Source organism: Gymnoscopelus braueri, assembly GCF_963280865.1.
Source record: "Gymnoscopelus braueri genome assembly, chromosome: 13".
NCBI lineage: Eukaryota > Metazoa > Chordata > Actinopteri > Myctophiformes > Myctophidae > Gymnoscopelus > Gymnoscopelus braueri.
This window is the reverse complement of record NC_137615.1, coordinates 51884104-51906180: the sequence shown is the minus strand read 5'-3', so window position 1 is coordinate 51906180 and position 22077 is coordinate 51884104. Positions and strand designations below refer to the sequence as shown.

The 22077-nt window shown below is 45.7% G+C and overlaps 1 protein-coding gene across 1 annotated transcript in view; it reads right to left on the bottom strand.

The window, feature by feature from the left end:
* LOC308098209 (protein spinster homolog 1-like) overlaps window positions 1-22077 on the bottom strand; it is a 41673-nt gene that overhangs the window by 8326 nt on the left and 11270 nt on the right. The window contains exons 6-9 of the mRNA XM_080446468.1: window positions 19306-19448; window positions 16919-17065; window positions 12324-12513; window positions 8618-8683 (exon numbers count right to left, since the gene is read on the bottom strand). Coding sequence (XP_080302594.1) covers window positions 8618-8683; window positions 12324-12513; window positions 16919-17065; window positions 19306-19448 — 546 coding nt within the window. The remainder of the gene's footprint in view (window positions 1-8617; window positions 8684-12323; window positions 12514-16918; window positions 17066-19305; window positions 19449-22077) is intronic.

Genomic DNA, 22077 nt, shown 5'->3' with positions numbered 1-22077 from the left:
TCAAAGAGGCCCAGAATTAACCGAATTAACCGAATTAAAGTACCAAAAAACACCCCAAAAGTTACAAATCCGGGGGAAAACCCCCAAAAAAATCGCGCGAACGCATCGCATCGCGCGAACGAATGCACGCACGCTGCGCGCGCGTGCATTCGTTGGGTGTCCTCTTTTTGGGAATTCAGAATATGGTCACCCTAGCTAAAAAGACTATGAATATACATTGTTGACAAGCTAAGCTATTTGCTACAAAGCTAATCCATGCTACAAAACTGTTTCTTGCTACAAGCTAACTTGCCCACGCTGGTCATAACAAACGCTACCAAGCTAACTGCTAAGCTAACGTGCTAAAAACTACAACGGTGAACCGGAACCGGAAGACGATCAGCCGCCATTTCCGGGTCAACATGGAGGTAAACAGGAAGTACAACCGCTAAATCAGTCCGGCAGACAAAACCGGAAGTACATCAGCTAAATCCGTCCGGTGGACGGAACCGGAAGTACATCCGCTAAATCCGTCGGTGGAAACAACAATTGACTTTTTAGTTCCTAGTTCCGTTTCACTCCCTTGCTAAGTGTTAACTGTACCGCTTTGTGGGACAAATGGGTCGCTATTGACTTCTATGCTACCAGAGACGATGTCAAAAAGTTAATCGAACAACTCGAGAGCGAAAGTACCCAAGAGGAAGAAGTGCCGCTGAATGAGTACACAGTGATTCGTGATGCTCTGGATCGCAAGGTAGTAAGCCTGGAGGAGTGTATGCAAGAGTGGAAACCCTTTGTTCACGATCAGCACATGGCTGAAATGAAGAAATGTTGTAGGGAATATAAAGAAAGAAAAGACTTAACTTTGAAATTCTTAGCTACAAGAGTGAGCGTCGCGCCCACCACACGACTCTGGGGTGGTGGTGGTGATGAGGACGACGGGCTGGGCGGCGGCGACGAAGAGGAGAAAACAGTCAACGTTAGCACCAGACTCTAGTACACCGCTGCAGCCAAGATCGGTTGGTCTGCCACTGGGCTTCGGCGATACACATTCGCAGTCGCAGCGAGGAGCTTTTGTTTCATCACATGGCCATGGTGGCACGCGACCGAAGCAGCCACAGAGAGCGTTTGTTCTACCTCCAGACGGTAACTCTCGCGGGTCGGGCGCTGCGGATGTGACGCCATCAGGAGGTGGTGGCGTGTGGCAGTCAAATGCTGCACCCATGAACATTTCGAACACTTCTGCCCATTCAATGGGGGCTGTAGCGCCGACATTAAAGCTCGCGCCCCTACGTCTACGGAAATTCAATGGAGATAAAAGGAATTATTACCGGTGGAAGGAAAATTGGATTACTCTGCAGAACCTGGCTGAACCCTCTGGCTCACGTGAGTTGAGGTTGTTTCACCTGCTGGACAGCGTAGACGATGCAGTGAAAAACGAACTCAGACTTTTTTATTGCCGTGATGCAAACAAGGTGTTCCGAGCCCTGGAAGATCGTTATGGGGACGTGTCGCAGATCGCTGACGACATCGTGATGGAATTACAGGAATGGCCAGTAGTGCGCAGCAACCAGCCAAGGGAGGCATTACAGTTGATCCAAACGGTGGAAAGGGCGCTGTATGACCTAACAGACTTGCGGTGCGAAGACGCAATAAACAATCAGTTGGTGGTCCGAGCACTCGAGGGAAAGCTACCGCACAGCATGCAGGAGCGGTGGCTTTTGTACCGGTGTGATGCAATGACCAATGTCAACCCACGTAACCGGTTTGATAAGCTGGGGCAGTTTCTGCGTGATCAGAAAACAGTTCTGACACAACAGGAGCAATTGCAGTCCAAAAGGCCAACCTCCGCCAGGGCGGGTGACCCGCCTCCCCGCAACAAGCCGAGCGAGAGACCGGTGGACAGGGTGCAGGAGAAGCGTTCATCTACCAGGGCTACGGTGAGCGAGGTTAAGGGCAACTCTCCGCGTGGTCCCTGCAGCGTGTGCGGCGAGGACGGGCATACTGGATTTCTATACCGCTGTAAGAGGGTAACGCATTGGAGCGGAGGGTCCAGGCAAAGAAGATGAAAGTTTGCCTGAAATGCCTGGATCTCCATGATGGACCATGCAAAAGGAACTTTTTGTGCCGTAACGACGAGTGTAAAAGGTGGGCTCCCTCGGACCATCATTATTTCTTGTGCCTTAAAGCTCAATCCAGGAAGGACTCCGTATCAAAAGACACTGCAAGAGGAGACACTGTGAGGGGAGGGGCCAAGGGGGACAGGAGAAGAGAACCCTGTGGTCCGACTGAGCAACAGGAAGCTGTGTTTGCCGGTCTAGGCCTATCTGACCGCTGTGCTGGCCGCTGTTCGCAAGGCCTGCACAAACAAAGTGTCTGCGACAGTGTGTACTGAGGTGGGTATGTTGGACAATACTGGGCAGAGGGAGGACCCGGTACTCATGATGTTGGTCGACGTCACGACCACAAGGGGGGACTGGGTCGGAGCTTTGATTGATTTAGCCTCAGACACCAACTACATCACTCACCGGGCAGCAGAGAGGCTGGGACTATTGGGTGAGCCCATCACGCTGGTCGTGCATGGTGTGGGTGGGACGGAGGCTAAAGTGGACACAATGAGGTACCTAGTTAACATAAAAGTGGCAACATTGAAGGGGACTTTACGAGGCCACGAAATTATCTGCTATGGTCTGGAGGAGATTGCCAAGATAGACCAGGTAGTGGACTCAGAGCGCCTGGAGAAGTTCTTCCCAGGTTTTGTCAAGCCGGGGGAACTGTTCCGCCCTGAAGAAGTGGAGTTACTCATTAGTGCCCGGGAGGGCCGCCTAGTCCCTCAACGGATAATGCGGTGCGGCGACCTGGTCCTGTGGGACGGCAAGACAGTCAGCGGAGTGCACCCAGAACTGTTCGAGGGAGTCGAAGTGACGGCACGTAACACTTTGACCCACTTTGCATGCTCTATGAGAGCGGAGGCCGTGAAAGTCAAGGCTCACCGAAGTCAACCAGAGCAGCGAAGCAGAGTGAAAGTTAAAGCCACGTCTGCGTGCAATGCCGAGGTCGTCAAGTGGCTGCAGTGGGACAGTATTGGTGCTGCCTGCGATCCCTTGTGTGGTGGTTGCCGGTGCGGGAAGTGCGCACCTGGAGGGAAAGAGATGTCTCTTGCTGACGAGAGAGAGCTCGAAATCGTCAGAGGGGGACTGACCTTCAAAACAAGCGGCACTCACAGCGACAGGTCTCACTGGGACACCAGGTACCCCTGGAAGGAGGACCCTGCTACACTGCCCAACAACCGCAAAGCAGTTATGGCAGCGTTCTTGAAGTCGGCAAATACATGACATGGTCAACATAGTGGCTGCGGTCAAGCTATCACAGACTGTGCTGGACAATTGTGTGGTGGGTTAACCACTTGACAGCACCTAACCCACACTCTGTTTCCACCCCTGTAAGCATCGTCTGGGACAGCTGCCAGGAGTTTAGGGGTGTGAGCCTAAACGGTATTCTACTGAAGGGACCGGATGTCTTGAACCCCATACGGGCGGTGCTGCTTCGTTTCAGAGAGGGGGAGCATGCTGCCATTGGAGACGTCTCCAAAATGTATAATTCGTTATGGCTGGAGGACCGTGCGGTCCACGTCCACCGTTTTCTGTGGAGAGACTCCCCTACCGACAACGTTGAGGATTACGCTGTGGTGCGGGTTAACATGGGCGATAAACCAGCCGGGTGCATCGCTCAGGTGGCCATGTGTGAGACCGCCAACCTGCCACAGTTCGTCGACAAGGTGGAAGAGAGGAGCGTCATCGTCAGCGTCATAGACGACATTTTGGTGTCCCACAACGACCCCCAGAGACTGGGTGAAATTCTAGAGGGGGTTGATGCCATACTCGCTACCGGAGGGTTTTACCTCAAACCTTGGGTGCGGTCTGGCCAGAGTGGCCAGACCGCCAGACCGTTGCGCCAACCAAGCCAGAGACTATTGTGTTGCCCAACCAACTGTGGGAGGAGGACAACAAGGCCCTGGGGGTTGGTTACCGTGTGAGAGAAGACAGTCTCTTCCTCATGGTGGCCATAAACCTTTCCGTGAGGAAGAAGAAGATGCGCATGGAGCTGGATCTCACTGAAGGGGACATCGAGGAGAAGACGCCAAATCCCCTGACCCGCCGGCAGTTACTGAGTCAGGTAGCTGGTCTGTATGACCCCATCGGTCTGGTGACACCCCTTAAGCAAAGGATAAGGATAAGGATAATTCCTTTTAACAGGACGTTCATGAAAGTCCTTGCGGGCTTGTTTCCAATGAGCAATTAGGGGTTAAGAGTCTTGCTCAGGGACAAATTTCATTTCATCGACACATATGCTGGTGTGGCCTGGAATCGTACCTGGGGCAACCAGGGCCTCTGGCTCCCTAGGCGGGCTCACTAACCACTCAGCTATGGCCGCCCCCAAAAGGGCGTCATTCTTGTCAGGAGGGCCTTTCAGGAGGTTGGGACATTAACAAAGGATACATGGGACAGGCCGTTATCTACCGAGCTACGAGTGGGAAGGCAGTTGAGCTCTTCAAAGAGTATGCATGGCTGAGTACTGTCACTTTCCCTAGGAGTGTTACCCCGCCTGGCTGGGTGGGTAAACCCTGGGGGGTCACTTTTTCCAACGGGAGCTCTGACTCCTATGGAGCGGTGCTCTACCTGCGCTGGGTGACTATGAGTGGGGTTGAGATCCGGCTGGTGGAGTCAAAAGCTAAGTTGACTCCTCTCGACCAGAAGGGTGACTCCGTCAAATCGGAGATCTGCGGGGCCGTCTTCGCCACCCGGCTAAAGGGCTATATGCTGAAGCATGGGCGGTTGGAGGTGGAAAGGTGGTATCACTTCGTTGACAGCCAGACGGTGTTGGGAGCCATCCAGAGGGAGAGTTACGGGTTCCAGACCTTCTTCGCGAATCGTGTTGGCGAGATCCAGAAGGCTGGGCCTGTGACCGACTGGTGGTGGGTTCCTGGGGACGTAAACGTGGCCGATCTGGTCACGAGAGGGTGTTCTCCCGAACAGCTGGACGGAGATTCCCGGTGGCAGAAAGGTCCGGAATTCCTGTCTCTACCAGTGGAGGAGTGGCCCATGAAGTCCGCTGCTGAGGTGGCGTGCGGGTCCAGGGAAACCGTGAGCGCATTGCAAAGGAAAGCTTTCTCTGCCGCGTTAACGAGAGCCCAAGCAAGGAAGTTGGCTGCTCCAGATGGGTCGCCAGCAGTCAGTGTCCCAAAGTCTCTGCCAGGTACAACTGTAGGGTCTTCTTCAACGACCACCAACGTCGACAGTGCAAAGAGGCTGTGGGGGTCGGCTCTCGTGGACCAAGTGGACCTTTCGAGGTTCAGCAGCTTGACCAAACTCTGTGGGGATGTGGGTTGCATCCGCAGAGCAGTGCTCTCCTGGTTGTCCGGCAGGACTGGCAAGCGGGAACAGTGGGAGGCGGTGCTCACAGTCAGGGAGCGTAAGGCTGCATTCCAGGACTTAAGCCTTGCTGCTCAGTCAGGTGTGTCCTTCCCCACGACTACTCTGAACAGACTCGTTGTGAACAAGGACAATACAACAGGCCTCTTGCTGTGCTACGGCCGCTTTCAGTCTGTGGAAGAGGAGAGGTCTGGGGTTCCGTTGATCCCCTACGATAATTCAATCAGTACCCTTCTTGCCGAAGAGGCTCATCTCGTCAACCACGAAGGTGTCGCTGGTACTCTCCTTCGGGTGAGGGCTAGAGCCTGGGTGGTGCAAGGTCCTAGAGTTGCTCGCAGAGTGATTGACTTGTGCGTACATTGTCGGAAGGGCAGAGCCAAGTTAACCACCCAAGTGATGGGCGATCTACCGCCTGTGTGCACCAGCCCAGCAGCTCCTTTTGAGTACACGACGCTGGACTTCTTCGGACCGTACATGGTCAGAGACGTGGTGAAGCGGAGGACGAAGAAGAAGGTCTGGGGTGTAGTATTTAGTTGTATGGCCTCGAGAGCAATCCATGCAGACTTGGTGGAAGACTTGTCGACTGAAGGCTTTCTCAGTACATATCAACGGTTCACAGCACTAAGGGGCCATCCGAGGAGGCTTTGGTCAGACCAGGGAACTAATTTCGTGGGGGCCAGGCCTGCGTTGGAGGACCTCTACAGCTTTCTGACGGACATTAACAAGGAGGATGTCCAGAGAAAGGCAGCTGTGGCTGGAACTGACTGGGCGTGGGAATTCAGTCCTGCAGACTCACCACATAGGAATGGGGCAGCAGCTGTTCTGAAGAAGGCGTTGAGTAGCGTTGGAGAGGAGGGGAACTTAACTACTCTGGAGTTCCAGACCCTCCTCTATCTGGCTGCTAACCTAACCAACGAAAGACCAATCGGTGCCAGGGCTCAAGTCCAAGAGGAGTCTGTGGACGTCATTACGCCCAACTCACTACTATTGGGGCGGGCTGGGCCCAGGGGTGACACCCAAGGCTTTGAATTCCCCGCTTATCCATTCAGTCGTCTTTGGGCAGTCCAAATCGAGGTGGACAGGTTCTGGAGGCGGTGGAGCCAGTTGGCGGGTCCTCATCTGTTCGTCCGACAGAAGTGGCATGCTCCGGCCAGAAATGCTGCTGTCGGGGACCTGGTGTGGGTGGCGGACCAGAATGCTCTACGAGGTCGATTCCGGCTGGGTCGAGTCATCGAGGCGTTTCCAGATGGCAAGGGCGTCGTCCGTGACGTCAAGGTGCGGACTTGCCAGAGTCCTCCCATCTGCTGGTCCCGGGTGAAATAGGACGAGGTGCCATGCTCATCTACCGTCCTTCACAGGAACGTGAGGAGGCTGGTGGTCTTGCTTCCGGTGGAAGATCAACAGTAAAGGTGATTTAGTCCTTACCATGGGTACCCAAACATTTAATGACTTTGATTTTTCCATTTTGATTTTGTAGTCTTAGCGGGTACTCTGGGAGGCGGCTGAGTGATCGTGGGTTTACCTACACTCAGTATGGAGGAAGGTGGTGGTGCCGACCTCCATAGTTAGTTAAAGTTAATGTGCCATTGTCACTTTGAAGGACTCTTTTCTTATGTATCCTCCGTTCATCATTTTGTGAATGCCTACCTCAATTGGACTATTAACAAGAGACTGAAGTGTTTTGTGTGTGACCTACTTGGATCTTTTGATCAGTAGCTCACAAGTGGGAGGTGTTGGGTTTTTGCACTGAAAAACCGTAATACCTCTATATATATATTATATTTATGTTTGATATTTGTGATGCAGGAGTGACCTCTAGCGGTAGTGCGGGGCGCATGCGTTGCTGTTCTGTTTTGTAGAGCTTTTTCCGTTAGTCGGAACCAAACATCTGTCGTGTGTAGCTGGCGTCTATTGTGCATAAAAGTGTTTATATTTGTATAATAAGCCCTGGTGGTTTATTTATGTATATCGCTTATGTATATAGCAACGTTTTTGTGTTATTGATGGTGTATTTGTGTTCTGTTTTCTTTATTTACTGTTAAATTACCTGCTGCTGCTATAACTGTTTGGCTAGCTCTGCGGAGCTCATGCTAACTCAAGCTTCATTAGCTCATAAGCCTACGTGACCTAACGGTTGTAGTGATCGCGGGCTGGCTAAGTGAAAACCCATACTGTACCAGTGTTCAGTGTATTTAGCTCATGTGTGTTTTTGTGTGAATGCGTGTGTGATAAATAAATTGACCTAAAAGTCAGTAACGGTGTGGCCTGAGTTAAGTGTGTCGCCTGCAGTCGAGTAGTTACACTGTAATCTACACGACGACTACCCGTGCAGAGGGAATTATTATTGAATTGCTGAGTAGTTTAGTAACCCAGGCGGGGGACATAGATTGGTGAAGCAATAGGAAGCTGCGCTGGAATCCAGCGTCTGGGTTTGGATCCGCCCTTCAAGACCATCGATTGGGCTCGCTCTTTCAGTCTAATCATTTGATGACCGGGTGTATGAGACTCCTACCGGACACATTAGCATCTTTCTGCCGGTAATCAAATTATTGACTCAGGAATGTGACAAAAAAATCCCCATGAATTCAATGCTTCATGGGGTGTGTAATTGATAGAAAATAAGTAATTTTCTTTAAACCCACTATAGCCTAGTAAAACGGACCTGCAAAAAGTGTACTTGGTACACTCTTTTCTTCACTTTAGAACAAATGCCTTCGCCAAAAATAACAGATCTACAAGCTTGAGCTTGCAAGCGTGAGCTTGTAGATCTGCAATTTTTGGCTTATGTTCCCCCCAGAACAGGGATGCTGGGGTTCAAGTGGCATTTTAACAGAAAGCATAATTTGATTATCGCGATAATGTTGTTAATTGCAGTTATTCTGGCCATGTCAGAAGTCATGACATTTTCATAATGGTCTCATCCCTACGTGTGTGTGTGTGTGTGTGTGTGTGTGTGTGTGTGTGTGTGTGTGTGTGTGTGTGTGTGTGTGTGTGTGTGTGTGTGTGTGTGTGTCTGTGTGTGTGTGTGTGTGTGTGTGTGTGTGTGTGTGTGTGTGTGTGTGTGTGTGTTTGCAGTGGTGCTGTGCCGTGGACTTGGCACTGAATTTAGCCATGGTTCACATGACGCTTGTATAGTCATGTTTCAGGGCTAGCACTGAATCCAGTGTAAATGACGGTGACATGATGGTGCTATAGTGACAACTGACCAGTAGTATGTCTGCTACGATGGCCCAGTTCATGGACAGGAAGGTCTCTCCCAGGAAGATGAACACCTGAACGGACAAAAAAAAACAAAAAAAGGAGAGATCACCATCACACCCTGTCAGTTGTTTTTGAGTTGAGTTGTATGCAGTATCCCTCGTCAACCAGTAGGTGTCATACCCGACCACAGGATCTGAAAGAATGACTAGTAGGGAGACCATCTACATATATTGCATTAACATTCTCAACCATACGATTTGGTTAAAATAAGCTTTCATTTACTAAAACAAGTTATGGGTTGCAGCTTTAAGACTTGAAGTGAATGAATAAAACATACTATACAATACACAGGACAGGACCCCAATGGAAACAAGCCATAGTGCTTTCTTGGGTTCAATCCTTTTAGCATTGTATTTGTATTAAACTGTACTTCATGTGCTTTTTTGCAAACTGTTAATAAAGTATTCAATCAATCAATCACTTGCCATTATTATAATTATTATATTTAATAAGGGGACCTGGGAACCTAAAATGTTAAAGAGAGCCTATAATCTGCTGAAGACCAGTTATTTCACTTAAAAATACTTCTGGGGAAATGTTAAAGTCTACTCTGGCTTTTGTGTAGATTCCAGACAGCTTTTGAGTTGCACAATTTAATATTTTGATATTTGTCTCCGCCGAAGGTGGAGAATATGTTTTCGCTTTGTGTGAGCAAACATTGTTAGCCAAGCTAACATTGGGCAAGCTCCACGTGACACGTGTCAATTTGTTGACACCAATGCCTCTGATTGGCTAGAGGGACGCGTGACGAAATAAAATTCTATAAATAGGTGTGTCACTTCAAAAAGCCCCTACTTTTTGAAGTGAGGTAAAACAGGATCAATCAGACTTGATTGGAACAGTACCTTCAGTAAGTCCAAGTCACCCGTCTGTGCGTGTGTGTTTCCCTCTGAGAACACCTAACATTGGTCAAGCAAAGGCGCAGAAGGCCAAAGCTAAGAAAGCATACTCATCTACAATTGTAACGTAGAAGAGGACTAGAGTTGAAATGATCCCACAACAAAGCCGAACTCTTAATACGTGTCAATATGTTGACATCAATGTCTCTGATTGGCTAGAGGGACGCATGACGAAATACAATCCTATAATAAAAAGGTGTGTCACTTCAAAAAGCCGTTTACGTTTTTGAAGCGAGGTAAGACAGGATCAATCAGTCTTGATTGGAACAGTATCTTCTAGTCCAAATCACCCGTCCGTGCGTGTGTGTGTCCCTTTGAGAACACCTGACATTGGTCAAGCAAAGGCGCAGAAGGCCAAAGCTAAGAAAGCATACTCATCTACAACAGTAACACAGAAGAGGACTAGAGTTGAATTTTTAAACATTAGAAGACAAAATATGATTTTTAAATCATTTTTTTTTTAATAAATATTTCTTTAACATACACCTTTTTATTTAAAGGGGAAATCCACCCCTTTTCAATATTTAACTATGTCATTAATATAGCATAAAGGAGTTGTGTGGAAATAAGAAAAAAGTTCCCCCCTTTCTGTGTTGCCTTGAACTGGAGGATTGATTGTGGGTTTAACATTGCAAATTACACCATGATGAGTCATCACAGTGTAATTTGCAATGTTAAACCCACAATCAATCCTCCAGTTCAAGGCAACACAGAAAGGGGGGAACTTTTTTCTTATTTCCACACAACTCCTTTATGCTATATTAATGACATAGTTAAATATTGAAAAGGGGTGGATTTCCCCTTTAAGTACAGTATATATCTTTTACTCTACTGTATCTCATTAGTTATTGCTATGATAATATAATTGCTATAGTCTGCTGGCGGAGACTTGTGCTCCGAGGAGCACATTTTCTAGTTGATATTCATTTTATCAGACACACCTGCCTTCCTATATAAACCCATTGTAACTTCAAACTCAATTTTAACCATAATGTTATACTCTTTGAAAGCACACGTGCCTGCTTCTGGTGACTGATAATTGTCCTTCTAGTGAATGAGGAGGCTGTGTTTTTTTTCCTCAATTATATATATATTTTTTATTACATATTTCACATGTTATCTTTTCATTTTTGAGAGAAAAAAAAGTTAAAGAAAAAACACAGCCCCCCCCCCCCCCCCTCCACACACACATTGGAAGGACAACATCAGTGCACTAGACCCAAGGACGGGTGTTTTCAATTAATCTAACATGGTTACAATGGAGTTTGGAGTTCAATGGCTTTGTATAGTAAGATGTCATGAATGATGATACTGAATATCAAATATCTTAAATATTGAATCAAGCAACTTAAAAACTGAGGTGCAACACAAAAGTCAGAGAAGACGTTAAAATGACCCCAGACGTGTTTTATAGTGAAATACCCCTTCGACACGGACACCATTGCAGGGCGAAAATAGCGAATCTACAAGCTCACATCAAGCTAGTGCAGTGGTTAATGAGCTAAAATCCTGTCATTGAAATGAAGCCAGTGTGGTGTGTGTGTGTGCTAATCAGTCTAGTTAAGTAGCTGCTATATTGAAAGCATGTGCTGAAGACGACCCCGGCAGTAATTAGCAGCATTGCTTAGTAAATTGTCGCTGTCAGGTGAAACCCCTATAAGTCCAAAACAGTTTTTTTATTAAAAAATAAAATATATTAAAATAGAAAATCTACAAGCTCACAACGCGTCACATTGCGACTAGTTGTGAGCTTGTAGATCTGCTATTTTCACAAATGTTGTGTGACACTCTTGCACGATGAAGTAGGGCATTAATTTGAGAAATATGAAATATGAAGAAAAAAAATGAAACATGGAGATACAAGGTTTCTGCCCGACAGCAACAAAATATTCCCCTAAATCTAGTAAAGGCCTCCTGCGGCCTCAAGTGAACTTTGTTGTCATGGTAATAGAACCAATTAAAACACATCAATCTGATCCAGTGATTTTGGCTGCATTCACTTTATTTGTTTTTAATCACTTGTAGTATGGCGACGTCGCAGGGTGAAAACAGACGATCTACAAGCTCATGCTTGTAGATTTTCAAAAGAATATCAATAATAGTGAAAAAAGCAGATCAACAATCTCACAACGCTTCGCATGCGATCTACAAGCTCGCGCGCTAGATCTGTTATATTTCAGCAGATTTGAGTGAAAGTCAAGTGTGAAAAGAGTGAAAGTATCCATTTTAACCATGATAGATTCATCGAAAACACCCGTCCTTGGTTGGAAATGGAGTGATATTGTCCTTCTAATACGTGAGGAGAAAATAAATAATAATAAATTAAATGACAAACATAATTGAAAAAACACGGCCGGCCCACGTATTAGAAGGACAATAACAGTCACCAAAAAAACCAAGGACAGTTGTTTTCGATGAATCTATCATGGCTAAAATGGAGTTTGAAGTTACAATGGGTTTGTATAGGAAGCAAGGGTCTGTTGAATATCAAATATCTAAATACTGAATCAAGCAACTTAAAAAGTGTCTGGGGTGCTCACAAAAGCCAGAGTAGACGTTAAAAGCCAGAGTAGAATCTGGGGTGCTCACAAAAGCCAGCCCAGAGTAGACGTTAAAATGACCCCAAACATGTTTTGAAAGTGAAATATGCCTTTAACTATGGTACTCGAGTAAATGTACTCTGTTACTGGTGCACCGTTGGAAAAGGTACAGCTAAGTAAACCATGTTAACGGTTGTGGGAGGAACACTCACATACGTGGCGATGGTGCTGTACTGCGCGAACACGATGGCCAGGTAGAGGAAGGGGGCGGAGAGCAGCAGGCCCGCGGCACAGACCAGGGGGTCGGCCCGCGGCGTCCGGATCTTCAGCCACCGACTCAGCTCCACGCCGCTTAACACGCCCAGCACGCCCGACACGACCGTGATGATGCCAAAATACAGGCTGAAACAACACACGAAAAAAACTATATTTAACTCAATTTAATTCAATCCGGGAACGCATCTTTGTCATTTTTTAAGATTTCTTTGTCTATAAAAAAATAGCAGATCATAGGTGCTGCGCTATGAGCTTGTAGATCTGCTATTTTTTCGAAAGATCGCCAACATATGTGCAAATCTTTGAATATACCCCGACCCCGAAAATGATATGTATTGGGGACCTCCTGGAACTTAATATAATTAATTGCTGTTATGGCCGCGATATTAGCGATGTCGATATGATCTGTAAAAAACACAAGTTTTGTCCATTCTGAAATGTAAACACTGAATTTGAAAAAGCAATGCCTGTTTATTCCAAAATATTTTATATCATAATCTGGATAATCCCCAGAGCAAAACATATTTGTGTCAACTGCAAAAAGTACCAGTGGCAAATATCAAATATCATTGATTGATTGAAGTTTGGGCCCCAATACTGACCCCTGGGAGACGCCACAAGCAATGTCCAAACGATTTGAGCTGTAATTAACAAGCTTCACAAACTGTTGACGTCTGTCCAAATAACTTTTAATCCTGTCTATTGCAATGCCTCCACTTTGTTTATTAATAAAAGTGTCAAAAGCTTTTTGAGGTAAATGAATATTCCAATTGCATATTGTTGATTATGAATTGCGTCTGTGATTCTTTCAATGGATTCCATCAATGCCTGAGATGTTGATCGGTTAGTTCTAAAACCATAATGACTCTCTGAGAGTAGGCTACATTCAATATTTCCAAAAAATAATCTTGTCTGCTATTGAAACGTTTCTCCAGTATCTTTGAAAATGTAGACCAATTGGTTCCATTTGTACACTCTGTAGTTACAGACCCATAAGGGTCCATTTGGTTCCTAACTATCTATCATTTACCTGTGGATCCCCGGACCTCACTTTTAGAACCACTGTCCTACACATGTCCTGTGTGTGCGTGCGTGTGTGCGTGCGTGCGTGCGTGTGTGCGTACAGCATACATTTGTTTTTAGCACTTAGCACTCATTTGCATTCTCTGTAGCAACAAGTATTGCCAAACAGCTAGCGCCCAACTACTGCTACTTTGTCCACCAACACGGTCGCGGAGGCCCTGCTTTTGCCCAATGCCCACTTTAACGAGCTTCTGGGCTTACACACCTGGAGCAAATGAATTAACGAGCGGAGCAACACACATTCAGCAGCGCTGAGGTCGCAACCAAAAAGCGGTTTGCGCTCATAATTCCGACATCCCACTACGTGGCTTCCGCGTGCGGTTAGGGTTAGGGTTAGGTTTAGGTATAGGGTTAGTAACCGTCGGAAAGGCAACGACGTCGGAAAGGCAACAAAGAGCACGCAGCGCTGTGTGCCCCTCCCACCACACACACGCACATGCACATGCACACGCACACGCACACACACACGCACACGCACACGCACACGCACACACACACACACACACACACACACACACTACTCCTGCAGCAGCAAGACACAGAAACAATCATCGGTTGTTCTCATCGGGGCCATTTTAATATCGGAGCGATACCGATTACTTAAAAAACAACTATCATCGGCCGATGTCGATGTGTTTGCTGATATATCGCACATCCCTAAATATTTTATTTATTTGCCAGAGTCACCAGGGGGTCAGGCCTACATGTGGCTTTGTCGGTCCCCTTTTGCTATCGTTTTCGTCCATATATGGACGAAAACGTTTTCTTACATTAGCGTGACGTAGTTTAGAAACCATTCAGATTTCCGGCCATTCAGATTTCAACCACTAGGGGCCTGGCTAGGTCCCCTGGTTCCCTTGTTTTAGAAACAGTTCATTTAACTCAAGAGTGGCAATGCCTGTTGCAAGTTGATGATGTCATTTGTCCATGTGTGGTCCAGCCCTATGGAATTTATGGAATGCATGTGCAAAAGAACATATTTAAAATATTGATGTGATGCTCATATTAACATCAGGAAGTATTAAGTTGTTTTTTATTGCCTCCGCCAGGCCGAAAGGCATGGCGAGAGTATGTTTTGCTCCCTGTCCGTCCGTCCGTGTGTGTCCGTCCGTCCGTCCGTGTGTGTGTGTCATTCTGTCTGTGTACAGCTAATCTCCGACACCGTTGGCTTGATCGCAGCGAAACTGTGCACACACACTCCCTGGATGCCACAGCAGAACCTCTGCCCCAAAATTTTCACATGGGCCTTTTATAGCGCCACCAGGAGGCCGATTTGTGCAACAACAAAAACATTGACAGTACTCCTACAGATTTTGTCCAAAAATCCCACAAATCGGTACACAGTATCTCTAGAGTCATTTAACAAAACGGGTCTTTCACAATTTTCATATTCCATCCTGATTGGCTAAAAATGGCTTCCAAAGTTTACAGAATTGCTCCATTTTTAACAAAATGCCTCAAATCATGAACACAGCAAGTTTTGCACGCATATTTACACTATGCCGGGAAGAAATGTTACTTTAACATTTTCAAATCAGCCTCATGGTGGCGCTATAACAGGCCGATTTGTGTTTTTGTAACTGCACCTATCTATGTATGCGCACTCCCTAGAGGTCAAGAAAAAACCTTTGCCCTGCATTTTTCACATCTGTCTTTTATAGCGTCACCAGGAGGCCAACTTATGTAAAACATATTTTTTTATATAATACTCCTTCCGATTTTATCCAAATTTCACGCAAATCGGTACACATGATCTCTATAGTCATGTGATCAAGACGGATGTCTTTGATTTATCATATTCCACCCTGATTGGCTAAGATTGACATCTAAAGTTTGCAGTAGTGGCTTGTTTTAAACAAAATGCCGCAAATCATGAATGCAGCGTCCGATTGCGGTCAAACTTTGCACGCACATTCACACTATGTTGAGGAACAAATGCCACCCTTTTACCATTGGCCTGTTATAGCGCCACCAGGAGGCCACAATAACCTACCTGATATGGCGGAGACCTGTGCTCCGAGGAGCACTTTTTCTAGTTTTAACATGCATTCCATACGGCTAGACCACACATGGACAAATGCCATCATCAACTTGCGACGGGCGTTGCCCCTATTGAGTGAAAGATTAACTATTTCTAAAATAAATAAAATATTTAAGGTGTTTTTTTTACATTTTAGTTATAGAGGAGTATAATGTATCATAATTGTCCTCTATAACTGTATATAATTATGATAGGCATATTTGGCGTATTAGCCAGGGATCCTTTTAAGAACAGACAAAGCATTTAGCGGCACTAACTTTCTTTTAATGAATAAAATGTAACTTTGTCCAATCTGTATGGAAGAGTTTGTTAAAGGTAGGGTAAGTGATATATTTTGGTTTAAAAAGTTTTGTATTAAAAGGTTAAAGCACTATATTCTGATAGTAATCATTGCTATCAAGTGTCTGTTCAGTCACAGGGGTCTCCCTATCTCTCCAGCTCTTTAATAAACAGAGAATACATTTTCAGGTTCAGCCAATCAGGAGAGAGTACCCATTCATCAGCTTAATTTTTTATAGCGTTCCAGTTCCAATTTGTTAAGCTCATTTCTTTGTGTCACCACCTTCCAATTTGACTTAATTTATCTGTATCCTGACTGAGTTCTCTATCCTGAAATTGGTATCCTGACCTGAAATTGGTATCCTGACCTGAAAATGCATTTTTTTGTTTATTGAAGAGCTGGAGAGACATGGAGACTTCTGTTACTGAACAAACACTCTATAGCAATGAGTACTATCAGAATAAAGAGCTATTTAACACTTATTTTGAACAAAGAAAATCACTTACCCTACCTTTAATACAACATAATTTATACAATTGGGGTGGTTGTATTTCATGTCATCTGATTGATTCAATTTATCCCCTGATCAAGCAAGCAGGCTCCAGCTCAATGGTAAAAAAAATGTCACCTCTTGCGCAGGAAGGTGCAGCTTTAAATAAATACTACTAAATTAATTGTATTTCATAATTTTTTTTCATAAATGAATGCCGTACTTTGCCATTCTATGTCACACAAAACTAGCAGAAATAGCAGATCTACAAGCTCAAAATGCGTCGCGGTGCGACGCTACTTTTTTTTTTTTGGAATTGGAATCCTGAAAAGTTCAAATTTTATTTAAATTCAAATGCATTTAGTTATACTTATGTTAACTTTTTTAACTTAAATACAAATACATTGGACATAAAAAAGACAATAGAATTTTAAGCTATAGACTGAAGTAATTAAAGCGGGTCATGTTTGCATGTTTGGAATTGTAACAGCTGAAATCAATAATATATCAGTATTCCGATATTAACCTGCGGGCCGCATTAAGTGAAGGTGGGGGCCGCATGTGGCCACCCGGGCCGGCAGTTGCCCATGTATGTCGTAGGGTGTGAATCTGGCTGTGGTGACTGTGCTGTGCTTACCTGTCTGAGGTGTCACGGGGTCCCTGGACGCCTGGGTCCCCGTTGAAGACGGCGGCCCTGAAGAGGAGGGTCGGGGCCCACAGGGCCAGAGAGCCCGTCACGAACGCCACCGCCGTGCACCCGAAGGTGGACAGCATGAAGCTGCGGCTGCAACGGTGACACGGACAATGGCATTGGCATTATGATCTACAGAACAACTCTCATGTCACAACATGCAGCATAGTGAGATCGCAATACTATCCCATTCAATCCGGGAACGCATCAGTCATTTTTAGATTTCTTTGGGTACTTTTTAGAACAAGTAAGACGCGCGAACGCGGTAAGCGAACGCAAAAAAAGAAAAAAAAGAATGAAAAAAAATATTTTAAAAAAAGTAACCAATAAAAAAAAAATGTTTTTTTCTTCTAAAAAATCTGCGTTAAAAGGAGCATCTTCGAAAAATACAAATTCACAAAAAAAAAACTTGGAATGTTTTTGAACAATTCAACAAAGTGTTTGAAGTGCCTGTTTCACCCACTTCCGGGGGGCGGAGCCAAAATCCGAGCCCGATGTATTTGTTCGTAGACCCCCACTTAGGGGGGGTAGAAAAAGTTTGGGAGCGATTCGGGCACTTTTCATTTAACATGGGGTTTCAATGGGGAGTTTTTAGGAGCCTTCTCCGGGACGTGGCTTCCGGGGGAAGGGGCGGGCTTAAACGCAACCTTGACAGGTGTGTTCAGTTTTCAAAGACCTTTCATTTGATGTATGGTACGTCTAAATTGGACATTTACTTATCTCAGAGGAGCTGCACACAGGCAGCGCACACGGAGACACAGACGGAGACACAGACGGAGACACAACCCGAGCAGGGTTACATAGTAAGCTCCACTTGGTCGGAGGCGCGGCTTCGCCGCGCCTCCTCCCGCGTTCGCAAAAATCGTGAAGATTCGTGCAGATCTTTGAATATAACTTTTTTTAAATCGAACATTTGTAACTCCAATCTTTGCTTCTGGGGATTCTACGAATGTCTTCAGTAAAAAAAAAAAGATATGTTGCTATCAGTGGTTCTCAAACATTTTCAAAATTGTATGAATTTGGCCGTGGACCCCCATCTCAAAATGTTTTGTTCCAGGGACCCCCAGAAACAAAGATTTGACTTCCACATGTTTGCTTAAAAAATATGTATATATTCAAAGATTCCACAAATGTTCATGATTTTCCAAAAATAGCAGATCTTCAAGCTCAATGAGCTTGTAGATTTGGCTATTTTTTCAATAGCCAAAGAAATCTTAAAATGACACGGATGCGTTCCCGGTCTTGATGGATTAAAATGTGACGATATGTAACCTCAATCACAGAATAAACTAAAGATGGATTCAATGGCATCCAATCAGATTTTAATGTACCGTACAAACGAGTATAATATGTAATTACCTAAACTGCAGTTATTTAAATATCTGAATTTTATATCAAATTTGATATTGAATATCGTCTCTGTCGGGTGGAAACCTCACAGAACTGTTACTTTTCAGGATAAAAGAAAAAAAAAGAAGCAAAAGTAGCAGATCTACAAGCTCGAAACGTGGCACGAAGCGACGCGTTGCGCGCTTTTAGATCTGCTACTTTTGTGTACTTTTGTGTGTGCGTGACACACAGTGTTGATTTGCTGATTTGTTTTACTTTAATTCTATCCTTGTATTGCAACGGTTCCCAAGCGCTCACAACAACACGTTGCATTACGAGGCATTGTGAGCTTGTAGCTCAGATATTTTCACTATGAATATGCAGGTGTTCCTTGAGAGATTTTTGACTTGCCAATTGGTGTGCCTTGGGCAAAAAACCTTGACCAAGTAATGACCAGTGGTGGAAAAAGTATTCAAATGTTTTACATTCATATCATTACTTGATACTTCTGAGAGCTTTGTGAGCAGAGAAAATGTAGGCCTACTTAAAAATCTCAAAAGGTATTTTTTACTTTACTGGAGTATTTACAATTTTCTGTACTCTTACTTCTACTCCACTACGTCTCAGAGACAAATGTTGTACTTTTACTCCATTACAATTATTTGAAAACGTTAGTTACTAGTTACTTTGTGGATTTTGATTATTATTACAAAACATACATTAACCACTTCAGCCCTATGTAACAGAATATAGAGCTATTTAACAAAAGAAAATCACTTACCCTACCTTCAAGTACATTTGAATTACGGGACTTTTACTTGTAACAAAGTATTTCTGCATTGCAGTATTGATACTAACATTTGAGTACTTTTTCCACCACTGGCCCTAACCCCAACCCCTTTGGTAAGCGGGGAACATACAGTAGAACCCGGGGAACATAGGGATGGACCCCATACAATCTACCCCCCAGTAGAAAGAAACATGAGCGGTTTAGAGGAACCTACTTCCTGACGAGGGCCTTGACGTCGGCCGTCCAGCTGGTCCTGTGCAGCTGGTCTTCCGGGCGGGCCTCCACGGCGCCTCTCTTTGGCTCCTTGACCACCAGCATCAGCAGGAACACTGCGACCAGTCCCAGGGCCGGAGTCACCTGAGGGAAAACCACACCACATGACAAGACTGTTACGCTGCCTGAACACATTAAGACCGGGAATGCATCTGTGTCATTTTTACGATTTCTTTGGCTATTCAAAAATAGCAGATCTACAAGCTCATGAGCTGGTATATCTGCTTTATTTTTTTTAAATCTTGACACTTTGTGCAAGTCTTTGGATATATATATATTTTTAAGCAAGCATTTGTAACACAAATCTGTGCTTCTGGGGGGTCCCTGGAACGACATATTTTGAGATGGGGGTCCGCGGCCAAATACATATCATTTTGTGGGTCCTTGACATGAAAAAGTATTAGAACCACTGATATTATAGCAACATACGGGGAAAAAAAGCTCACAAGGTTGCAGGTTTTAGAATGTTGTGTGGTTTGATTTGATTTATTAGAAAAAGCAATAACCTTAACAACAAATGAACTGTTTAGTATAGTTTTGATGATAATATACAATAAAGGCTAGGTCTAGGACTTTTTCCATGTGGTCCTCGACATAAAAACGTGGCAAATTCCACGGGCAAATTCAAGCCCGTGGAGCCCTCGTGAACTTGGCCGTGACTCAGTGAGTAAAAGGGAGGATATCTGACATAGGGGTGGGACGATATGGGCACCTCACGATACGATATATATCACGATATTAGGCCCACGATAACAATATATATCACGATATTCGACGATGTTCGATATATTGCGATAGCACGATATTCGATATATATTGCAAGAAATTTCACCAACGATATATCACGATATCTGAAAATATTGATATATTGCGATATCACGATATATTGCATGAAAATTCACCAACGATATATCACGATAGTCCTTGTATTCAATTCATAAACACATAAAATAGCACTTAACAGTTCAAAATCATCATTACACAAATACAGAGTAGGAAAAACAACGTATCACAACCTTTTTTTTTTTTTTTTTTTTTTTAAAATATCGATATTTTTCGGCAGTATATCGATTATTTATCGCAGGAGAAAGTATCGCGATGTATCGATATATCGATATATCGTCCCACCCCTAATCTGACACTGACTGAACGTGTTGCTAAGGAGTTTTTATTTTGTGCACCAACGTACAGTATGGGTCCCACCGTTTACAAAATCCAAGCACTTGGTATTAGGGTTTGAACATTTTGCTCTGTGTGAATTGTGACCACACACACACACACACACACACACACACACACACACACACACACACACACACACACACACACACACACACACACACACACACACACACACACACACACACACACACACACACACACACACACACACACACACACACACTGTCAGGATCTGTCTCTTTGTGTCTTTCTGTTGTATTGTTCCCTGTTCTCCTTGTACTGTTATTTTGTAGTGTTGTCTTAGTGTTTCCTGTTTTGCCTTGTTGCCGCTTCCTGTCTTGTCTCACCTGTTTATGATTGCATTTGTAGTTCACCTGTGTCCTGTTTAGTCTCAGCCATTCATGTGTTGATTGTTGTGTGTTTTCACCTGTGTCTAGTTAGTCTCTGTGTATTTAAGCCTCCCTGTGTTCACTGTTCCCTTGTCCGATTATAGGTGTTGTCATGGAATATTATGCCCTTGTCCGTCATAGTTTGTTGCCAGTCTGAGCTTGTTAATAAATGTTCTAAGTGTCAATACTGCCTCGTGTTCTGCATTTGGGTCCAAACAATACCTATTCGTGACAGTATAATCGGACCACGATGGACCCAGCAGAACAAAGACTTTTCACAGAAAAGGTAGATAAGTTTGACCATGCTGTGTCCTGCCTTGTCGCCGCTCCTTCCAGTCAGCGGGCTGAGCTTCACGAGTCTGTTAAAGCCCAGCAGTTGTGGTTAAAGGAGAGACCTTGGGTCAGCCATTTTGTCCCTCATCTGAGCATAGTCCAGGAGAGGCTAAAGACCTATCTCCAGGCCAGCTCTGTCTCCCCTGCTTCCCAGCCTGCACGTCCTGTCAGAATCGGGATCATGAGCCTGCAGCCTGCCTGTCCCACTCCGGGTCCAGATCAGAATCCATATGTCGGCACCAGCCTGGCTCTGGGAGGCCCTCGTCGGGCTGGCACCAGGAACGTTGCCTTGGGTCGTGTTGCCACTGCTACTAGCACCCAGTCGAGGCCTCGTAAGAGGTCTGATCGCCGCCGCTCCCGTCGCCACCGACGCACCCCACCACCCAGCGATACTGAGACCCCACCACCCAGCGATACTGAGACCCCACCACCCAGCGATACTGAGTCGCCCCCGTCCAGCGATACTGAGTCGTCCCCGTCCAGTGATGACGACATGCCGCCAGCGCCCAGCATCCCTCTGCACCGCACCACCCTGGCCAGCACCCCTCTGCCCAACACGCCGCCGCCCGGCGCGCCTCTGCCCGGCACCCCTCTGCCCAGCACTTCTCTGCCCAGCATGCCGCCGCCCAGCACCCCTCTGCCCAGCACTCCTCTGCCCAGCACGCCACCGCCCAGCACTCCTCTGCCCAGCACGCCGCCGCCCAGCACTCCTCTGCCCAGCACGCCGCCGCCCAGCACCCCTCTGCCCAGCACGCCGCCGCCCAGCACCCCTCTGCCCAGCACTCCGCTGCCCGGCACCAGTCCTTTGG